We start from the raw sequence: 10,586 nt of genomic DNA, 5'->3' as shown, positions 1-10,586 counted from the left end.
GTATTCAAACTGCTGACCTTCTGATCAGCAAGCCCAGGGGTCAGCAAAGTTTTTCAGCAGGGGGCCTGTCCACTGTTCCTCAGACCTTGTGGGGGGCCGGACTATATTTTGAAAAAATAATAATGAATGAATTCCCATGCACCAGAAATACCCAGAGATGCATTTTAAATAAAAGGACACATTCTACTCAAGTAAAAACACGCTGATTCTTGGACCATCTGTGAGCCAGATTTAGAAGGCGATTGGGCTGGATTCAGCCCCCAGGCCTTAGTTTGCCTACCCATGGGCAAGCCCAAAAGGCTCAGTGTTTAGACCACAGCACCACCCGCTGGCATGAGGCCTTCCTCTGTGGGTGAATGCATCGGCACAAAAAATAAGCAGCACACACCTCCCTACATGAGAGGTGCAGGGCTCTCCACTGCTCAACCACGGACAGGACAATGAGCAAAGAGGAAGCACATTGGTTTTGTTGCTTTCCCATAATACGAAGCTGCCTCTAGCCTGCCTCAGGTATGGACTGAAAGTCTAGTGCTCATCTTTTCACCCACCTTCTACAATGGGGAAAAATATGCCCATGTCTGTGTAGTTATTTGAAGGCTTAATTACACTTACAAAATTGGCTGTGCATGCCAGAATTCCAGGTTATTTCAAGGGGTAGGTGGAGAAAGACTAAACAGCAGTTTGCTCGCGAGGATTTCATGGCACTGCCTTTTCACGCTGATTCACAAGTAGCCCATGGGCAGCCAACGTCTATATTCTTGGAGGCTGCTTTAGGCCCCATTTTATGGGTATGGCTTCATAAGATAGTAGTAGTAGTAGTAGTAGTAATACCTTTGTTGTCAATGTACAACCTGTGTACAATGAAATTAACCGAGCCTCCCCCCTGCAAACACTCAATCTCATTGCGCTCTGTGTGCTTGTCATACAACACACCAACCTCGAAAGTCAGCTGCACAAATTATTTCCCATTCAGCAGCCTAACAGCACACGGATATAAACTGTTTTTTAGCCTGTTGGTATGATTGATTATACTTCTATATCTCTTGCCTGAGGGTAGATTAAAGAGGTGCTGGCTGGGGCGTGAATCGTCCCTTAGAATTTTTCTCGCTCTCCTAAGGCAACAATCCCTTGCGATGCCATCTAGCGGGTTCAGGGGACAGCCCATGATATCATGTGCTGTGTTCACCACCCTCTGTAAAGACTTTCTGTCCGTGGCTGTCAAGCCAATGTACCACACTGTGATACAATATGAGAGGACACTTTCTATTGTGGCCCGGTAGGAGGTCATCAATTGTTGTTTAAAACTGTTCTTTCGCCAGACCCTGAGAAAATGGAGTCTCCATATATATCGAGCATGTGTTGTGTATATAAAGTGAGGAATTCCTCCTTCCCAGCTTTTCTAAACAAGCCGATTTCCTTTCCAGCGGAAAATGCGGGCCAAATCTTTGCCGCATCTCAATGGAAGCATGACAGGGTCACAGGGGAGGTAGCTGAGAAGACAAGTTCTGCAGGCCTAATCTGGCCTATGGGCTGCTTGCCAGCAGTCCACTCTGAGCCAAAGTCATGGCAAACACTCGATCCGAAGGGCACTGCCAACAATGCCGCAACCCCACAACCCCCTTTGCTTTCAGATAAGAAACACAAGACAAGTTTAAGTTTTAATGAGAAAATAAGTGTATACTTGCATTGTATGCCTCACAGTCACTATAAAACAGAAGCAGGGTACAGCAATGAAGTGGTTAAACATATACAAGAAGCCACGTTATTTTGCAGCGAGAGTGGTTGGTCATTTGCAACGACGGAGTTGCCACAGTATTCTGCAATGGATCCTTCTGGACTGGGAGTGAAATGGTCAGAACTGGTCTGAGGAAACTGCTCTGCAGTTAAGATTTTGGGGATAGAATCCTGGACATCGTCACAAAATTGCAATCCTTAACTATTAGTCAATGCACAGTTCAATTTTATCAGTATTTGCTTCAAAAAAGTAATAATTCTTAACTCTTTGTATGTGCCTGGAAGCAAAGCTTATTCTGCATTAATTTGTTGTTGAATATATTCGCATGTACTGGCATATATTTAAAGACATTAAGCAGTGGTGGTGGGAATAATGAAGAGACGAGTCCATTGCTCCATTATCAAAGCACTTGCTGAAAATGGTAGCTAAGGTTCCGTAATTCCTGAAAAAGAAACTGTCCTTTGTCAGTAGTTTACAATAATAACCATCAAAAACTGTGTTGTGGGAATAGCATAATGAATCAAGCCTCTCTTTCCTTTTAGCAAAGTTATCCCATGATGCCACGATACCCATCTCAGATTTTTGCTGCTGGGGTGAAAACACCGGGGGCAGGGGGAGGAACAAGATACGTAGAGACAAACGAAATGTATGTTTTGAAGTGGCTTTTTTTTATTTTTGCTTCTAGAAAAAAGGGGATTTTCCCATAACAACTCCTTGCTCTTTCACCTTGAGTTGACTACAACCTTGTAAAGGAGGAGAAAGCATCTCATTCCAAGCAACTGTATTATATCTTTGGCTTTACCTCCCCTGTAAGAAAACCACCGTTTCTCAGCAAGGGTTGTGTGTAATCTAACCTGATCACCCACCTTCTCCACGCTCCATCTTTCAGAGCATTTTGCCTACTACTGGCTTAAAAACATCTTCAGCACAGAATCCACCTGCTTCGTCATAATCCTGAGATTATTATTTTTTGTAACCTCACTTTTGAAAGACACAGTCTTTTGGAGTAAAAAAATAAATAAATCCCAACTTGATTGTACAGGCAGTTTCTGCTAAAAGGTTCAGAAAACAGTGAAAAATGTTGGGTGGCCCTTGCAGGCAAGAAAGAAATAAAGAAAGAAAGAATTTTCTAAATTCTGGCCTCTGGCCTTTTCTGGTTTCGAATCCACTGTGTTGCATCTCTCCCCCCCCCCCCTTCAACATACCTATTTTTCCTTTCATCCCATTAGCTGGATTCCTCTTTCCTGTGCAGCATTTAAGCCTCGGAAAACACCTATTGCACAACCCAGCCAAAATTAAACACAAAGCAAAACCCTCCACTGATTTAGATAAGCAACAGCTAAATGCGTATGGAAATCTATAGGACAACAGCAACTAACTTTGGCTGGTTTGTGCCCCAAATTCTCATTTTTTTAAAAAAGTAATCAGAAAAGTGTGCAAACCACTAATATAAAGATCATTTATGTAAAATATTTTCTGATTGGATTTTCTGATTACAAAATCTGCAAAGGGAATAGGATCCACCATGTTTTCTAATGAGGTAAGCAGAGGATAAGCAAACCCAGGAGTGTTGCCGATGCACAGAATGTGGATTCTCCTATTGGCAGGGAAAGCTCCCGTTGTATACGCAAAACTCTTATCTTCAATTCTTTATGACTGGCTCCTCCATATACGTGAGGAGCTTGGTTTGGAGGTTTGCATCAGAATTCGGTACAGATGTTATCCAAGCAGCTGGTCTGTGTTATAGCCAAATATTTCTACTTTAGTTTCTGCACACAGTACAGAATCCTTGCCAAGGCTGTTGTGTTCATACTACTCTGTTTATATTTAGACATTTACCAGGAGGAAATTAATGTATTTCAACATGAAATCTCCTTGTTCGTCTAAACAGCAGAATACAAAGATCCTGTTCATAACATGAAACATAAAATAAAATGGAAACAGAAGAGAAACTTGTGGAGGGCTGGCTTTTTGTTTTGCCTCCTCTTACAAATCAATGAAGAGTAATTTTTAGTTAAGATGCATGTACCATTCTTGAGTTGCCTAAAATGTGACAAGCTCTAGTCCAAAATTTTTTTGGGATTCCATCACTAAACACATTCTACTGCATTTCTTGACACAACAAGAGAAAACCAGCAGCTTCTAACACTACGCCAGACGGCAAAGCATAAGAATAAATACCGCATTTCTTTTCTAAATGTCAAGATTACAAAACTGTTCAATACTTTTGGAAATGTTAACTCATGCAAATACCATGTCAGTTCAGCTTAGTTATTAACAAATACTGCATCAGTTTTAGTGCCTTTTTTATATCCCTTTTCATAAAAGAAAAAAACACACACGTTTATACCCCTAGAGCTGGCAAACAGCTTTGGAGAAAATAATCTCTACACCCACATTTCTTTGTCTTCACCATTCTACTTCACAATCACACAAGCAAACACACTCACAACCACTCCATATTCCTTTGTCACCGATTCCCACCTTACACTTGAACTAAAGCTGCAATATTATCTTTTAGCTCTGAAAACACTGTTTGAACAGCAAAAATAGTCCTTTGGCCCTGGCTCCCCTCTTCCCAACTCCCTCCGTTACCTTCTCCAACTTTTCATTTTCCTGGTCACGCAAAACATTTCTGCCCTTCCCGCTCTATTAACTAAGACCTTTACATAGCATAAATATAGTTAAAGACACCATTATTTTTCTTTCATTCCTTCTCTGTAACATTCTGACTCGATGTGTCAGTTATTGCCTCAAGTAAAAATATTTTCAATGGTTCAGATGCTCCCCATATCTTTCCAACTAGCCCAATTCTTCTTCCAATGGTCCTTTTCATGTTAAACACAGATGATAATGCCAGTAAGCGCTGAGAAACAAAGAGGAGGCCAAACTGCTCACTTCAAGCATATAGACCTACTAAAACTAAGATAACCTTATTTGGCATTTCTCTCTTCTATGCTACCTATGGATTGTGCAGCACTGTTAAAAGGAAACATTATTAAGCATACTGATTATGTGAGGAGGAATAAATGGGATGGCAAATCTTCAACAAAAACCACCCCATTATAAGTTAAGAGAAAAGCGAACAATCTGCCATCTCCCCCAAAAAACCTTTCAAAAATAAACAGAAAAAAAAGTACATCGTATTTTATGGCTAAATGTATGGGATTGTACATTCACATTTGCAAGTTAACAGCCTCTGTTTTGTTGCTTTCTAAAAAAACAACAAAAACTTTTAAATTAACAGAAAGCCTTCCGAATTCCCCCCCCCCATTTGTTAACAGCAAAAATAAAAATAAACCTTGCTATATTATGGCTGTCTAGGATATATCAGAGTAATAGCCCTCTTCTCAGCGCTACACGTGGGATGATGAAGAGCTGTTATCAAGCTCAAACATAGCTTGAACAATTGTTTGTTTCCATGTGAGGTGCCATCTTGTGGTGAAATACTGTCTAGGCCAAACTCTTCCTGTTCCACATACAAGGCTGGGAAGAAGACAATATTCAGAAAGGAACACGTGTTCGTTCTGCTGGCTCTGAAATGTGTCCTCTTGGGTTGTTGCTGCTGCTGCTGCTTCTTCACGTCCTTTTTCTTTTTGGTGTGTGTGCGGGGGGCGGGGGGTGGAGTAGCAGATGCTTTTCCTTAGTATAACTTTTCTGCGTGTTTTGTGCGTATATCTATGCATATATGAACTGCTTCTGTTTAAACATGGGTTGCAGAGATCTATACACTTGTAATAAATACCAGATTAAAATGCTGAAGCTTTCCTTTAAAAAAAATTAAAACTTTGTTCTTCTATTTGGTTTCTTCGTCTCTGCATTGTTGTTTTGTTTTTAACTGCTCTCTTATTTTGCCAAGAGAACTATTCATTTTCTTCTCGGTTAGCATAAATGCCCGCTTCCCACCGCAGAGCCAGGGCACTCTTCCTGCGGTTGACTCTCGTAGCCTCAAGGACCTGAGGAGGGGGGGAAAGAGAGCGAGAGAATAGTTTATTCGGTTACCAATCTCAAATTCTCCTGAAAAGGGCAGCCACTGAACAGTTCTGTGCACTTAAAAAGTCTGCATCAGTAGAGCCTGGTTAACTTGAAAGACATATCCACCTTGCAGCATTCTGCATTTCTTACTCCCTGGGATGAAAAAAGCACGTCAGCACAGCAACAGGCTAAAACGTTTGAATTTAAGCACGTCAATGGAAAAGCCAACATGCAAGGAAGAGCACAGCAACATTGGGATGAACTGCAATTTCATTGTGAAACAACACAAGCAGTGGCGGGCACAAGGCATTTTGCTGCTTGAGGTGGAACAGCAAATGTCACCCTCGCCCAACGCCGATCCCGTATCAAGTTATTTTGGCACCTGAGACAGAACAGCTAACAAATGCCTCTCTTCTTCCCCGGCTGTAAAAGGCAATAATAATATATTTAAGTAACTTAACAATTGACTCCCCTTTCCTGACACTCGAAAAAAAGCTGCCTGAGGTCTGCAGCTCATTTTGCCTAATGGTGGGGCTGTGGCAGCGTCAGGCTCAAAGAGGAACCCAGAGTTGCCGTGGCGTTAATATACAATGAATGCACTTCATCCGCAGATGATCACAGCCCAAGACTAAGAACAGCAGAAGGCTTTTCTCTCCCCTGTTCCATCTGTGACTTTACAAAGCCTTTTGGAAATACTTGATCAGGTCTTAATCATGCTCAATTTTTTTTGATGATCACAGTTGCTTTTGTTTTTAAACCATGAAACGAACTTCTGAGGCTGGGACAAAAAAGCAAGCAAGCATTGCGTCTACACACTTTAGAGGAGAGCTGAGCTGTTTGCAGATGGGCACCTACTAGCATAACTAATTATTGTTCTGCTGCAAGCTAAAGCTGACTTGCAATTGACCTTCCATGCTATTTGGGGGATGCTGTACTTTTTCTCTGTGTACAACTATGTTCCATCCATGCCAATGGGTGTGCAATATCGGCTGTGGCTGGAAAGTGGGAGGTCCAATTCACTTGAGTTGCCATTAAAAAAGAATACTGCAAGAGACTATTATTTTATTTATTTTTTTAAAAAAAATTAACTACTGTACTGCCCAAATACTACTTTACTGAAACGTGATGGTAAGTGAGACTGGCAATGTTTAATTGCAGGGGTGTGTGGGAGTTCTTAACACGTCTCCATTTGTTTATATGGGAAAGGAAAAGGCTGTATCTCTAAAAATGATGGTTGGTGGGACCAATAGTCACCATCCAGCAAGGAACTGCTTCTACCAAAGGTCCTCGCTGGTTTGTGGGTCTTTAACCCCGTTTGCCATTTTCAGGGGCACAGCCTCCTGGTACCCAGTGGGTACGAATGAATGATGGCATCATGGGGATGCCCCATGGGAAGTGAGGGGGTAAGGGGCATGGCAATGCTATGCTAGTGTGTGAGGAGTGCTATTTCCCAGTAGTGATGTATGGAAGTGGGAGCTGGACCATAAAGAAGGCTGATCGCCGAATAATTGATGCTTTTGAATTATGGTGCTGGAGGAGACTCTTGAGAGTCCCATGGACTGCAAGAAGATCAAACCTATCCATTCTGAAGGAAATCAGCCCTGAGTGCTCACTGGAAGGACAGATCCTGAAGCTGAGGCTCCAATACTTGGCCACCTCATAAGAAGAGAAGACTCCCTGGAAAAGACCCTGATGTTGGGAAAGATGGAGGGCACAAGGAGAAGGGGATGACAGAGGACAAGATGGTTGGACAGTGTTCTCAAAGCTACAAACATGAGTCTGACCAAACTGCGGGAGGCAGTGGAAGACAGGAGTGCCTGGCGTGCTCTGGTCCATGGGGTCACGAAGAGTCGGACACGACTTAACGACTAAACAACAACAACAACAACAATGAGGAGTGCTAAGAAGTTGGAAAGTTCTGGCTTAAAATCTATTTTGACCCACAAAATCACTTGGAGGCCTTAGGTAAGCTACTATTTCCTCAGTCTCAGCCCTGGCTCCATTTGTAATACGGGGGCAGGGGAAACCCACTGACTTATTTCACAGAGTAGTTGTGAAGGCTACTGAGTCAGTACCTAAAGTCCTTTAAACAGTTCAGAGCACCATATAAGTTGTTAAGTACTATCGTGGTCTAAACACTTGGCTGGCTGGAAACAGGCATTTGCCTTTTTGTCTCTGGAAATTTCATTTTAAACTCTGGTAGTCTCTCATTCCTATTATCAGGCCATTCACTTTAGCCAGCAACAAAGCAGAAAAGAGTTGGGATGAGGGCTGGAGCCCACGGGATCCCAAGATATGAAAACAGGTAAAAACGAGAACGTGGGATGTTGCCTGTAATAGCTTTGTTATAAATGTTACACACCCCTGAGACACAACACCCTGGCATTTTCTTGGGAATTTCCTGCGAGGGAAGTTCTCTAGGGCAGCTTATTGTATTGAGAACAGCTTTTTAAAAACAGGAGACCGACAATGCTTTTCAAGATTGCAGTTCTTAAAAACGGAACTTAATCTGGGCGAACGTTTGCAGGATTGCACCGTTAGTATCTTAAAAGGTGGTTGCCCGTGTGGTTTGATCATCTCCGGTCAAGCAATAAACCTGGCAAAATCTCGCTGAAATCGCTTGCTGGTCACTGACTGCATTAAAGATATTTGAATTTTTGCTGAAATCGCACGAGCATGTGCGACCTTGCCAGAAACTGGTGTGACCTCATCCAGAATTGGCGCTGATGCTGACGCCAATTTCCATTTGCCTCATGCAGTGAAATGGGATGTGTTGCCCCCAGTGTGTGTGTGTGTGTGTGGGAGAATAAAATTTTAAAGTGGAGGAATGCATTTCCCCCCTTTTCCCCCCTAAAAACAATTTGCAGTGCTAAGCTGGGAAAGCTATGAAATCATACGATTTGGAAAACAAACTTTTTTTGGCTCATTGTACCTAAGTGAACTTTGGGTTTCTCACTGAGTGTGTCATGTAGAGGAAGTTGCGGCCAAACACAGCTTCCAGTCAAAGGGACCTGCATAATAGGTGTGCTTGTAGACATGTTGCTGTCACACATTAGATATTTCATGGCATGCTTAAAAGCATCTAGGTTGTGAACCCTGAGCATAATACATGAAGCTGTCAAAATAAAACCATTTGGTCTAACTATTTACACTTGAGTAATGGAAGTTTTGTGGCCTGTTGAATAGATTGTTCTGCCCTTTGAAGAAGACTCAGATGCATCCTTTTAGTAACATTTATAGCAATGGAATGGTCACCTAGTCCAACCCTCACCCAGCAATGCACAAATCTTCTGCTCATCATGGGGCTCAAACCCACAACCCTGAGATTAAGAGTCTCATGCTCTACCAACTGAGCTATCTTCTACGTATGTTGCAATGCAGTCCAGCCACAGTTGAGCAATGAATGAAGTCCCATTCATTTCAGAAGTCAATGCATGCATTTAATATCTTCCATTACAATCAATGGTGCTTACATCTGGCTGAATTGTGCTTATGTGTTGTTGTTGTTTTTACATTTTCAAAATGCTGCATTTAGCAAAATAATACTACTGTTTACTATATGTGATAAGCTCTAAAATTAATGCAAATAACTATAAGGTACAATTAAAAATTCAACAGCAAGCAGAAATGTTTCTGAGAGGGAGGGCCATAACTCTGTTGCAGAATTATCTGCTTTACATGCAGAAAGAACAGGTTCGAGCCCTGTCATCTCCAGGCAGGGCTGTGAGAGACCTCTGTTGGAAGCCCTGAAAGAGCCACTGATATCCCCAAACTCGGCCCTCCATATGTTTTGGGACTACAATTCCCATCATCCCTGACCACTGGTCCTGTTAGCTAGGGATGATGGGAGTTGTAGTCCCAAAACATCTAGACAATACTGAGTGAGATGGTCTGACTCCATATAAGTCAGCTTCCTCTGTTCTTGATCCCTGCTGCTCATAATCTGTTCAATGAACAAATAAGAAGGTTCGGCGGTTCGAATCCCCGTGACGGGGTGATCTCCCGTTGCTCGGTCCCTGCTCCTGCCAACCTAGCAGTTTGAAAGCACATCAAAGTGCAAGTAGATAAATAGGTACCGCTCCGGTGGGAAGGTAAATGGCTTTCTGTACGCTGCTCTGGTTCGCCAGAAGTGGCTTAGTCATGCTAGCCACATGACCTGGAAGCTGTACGCTGGCTCCCTCAGCCAATAAAGCAAAATAAAGCCGCAATCCCAGAGTCGTTCGCGACTGGACCTAAAGGTCAGGGGTCCCTTTACCCTTTTTACTGGCCATAAATTCATATTTGTGCCGTGCCCTGCAGTTTGCTTCCGCAAAGGAAAGAACGAGATAGCAGAAGAATATTGCTCAAACAAACTGCAAAAGGTTGTTTTTTTCAAGTCTGTTGCCTGGTGCCAGTATGGAGACAATGCAGATGAACCCTAGTGGTGGAAAAAAACACAACTTACACCCCCACCACCCAAGCAAAGCAGTCCAACAGGTTATGAAAAAATAAAAATATGGAATTTGACATTTGAGGCCCGATTAAAAAGTCGTTTGTCATTATACCTTTTCTGAGGTTTAGGGGATTCTGATTTGAAGAAATGCTGCAAACTTAATCCATCTAATTTAGGTTGGGGCAGAGGCTTATAGGCTTTTCCACCAAACTCCACTGGAAAGTTCAGGCTCCCCCCCCCGACCTCTGCCCTTCCATTGCCCACATATACGTAAAGTCTACAAGAGTTCTTGTAGTAAATCACAGAGAAGAAATGGACCTACACAATCTTAAAAACTCATGAGTTAGCAATGCAACATTTCAGTTTCAGAACTGAAGAGTTGCTACTCCTGCTGAGAACTTTTGAGAGTAGAGAGGTACCAGACCTGATGATGCTGAGCTTTGT

General features: G+C 42.5%; 1 protein-coding gene across 20 annotated transcripts in view; it reads right to left on the bottom strand.

Moving 5' to 3' along the window:
* Positions 1–1,645: 1,645 nt before the first annotated feature.
* PALM2AKAP2 (PALM2 and AKAP2 fusion) overlaps positions 1,646–10,586 on the bottom strand; it is a 216,475-nt gene continuing 207,534 nt past the window's right edge. For all 20 annotated transcript variants that reach the window (XM_083419494.1, XM_083419505.1, XM_083419507.1 and 17 more), the window contains one exon: positions 1,646–5,691. In XM_083419494.1, the coding sequence (XP_083275620.1) occupies positions 5,599–5,691 (93 nt within the window). In that variant the 3' untranslated portion in view covers positions 1,646–5,598. The remainder of the gene's footprint in view (positions 5,692–10,586) is intronic.

The sequence above is a fragment of the Podarcis tiliguerta genome (genome assembly GCF_965153285.1).
Source record: "Podarcis tiliguerta genome assembly, chromosome: 17".
Taxonomy (NCBI): Eukaryota; Metazoa; Chordata; class Lepidosauria; order Squamata; family Lacertidae; genus Podarcis; species Podarcis tiliguerta.
The sequence above is the reverse complement of the archived record's forward strand: the minus strand, read 5'-3'. Positions and strand labels throughout refer to the sequence as shown.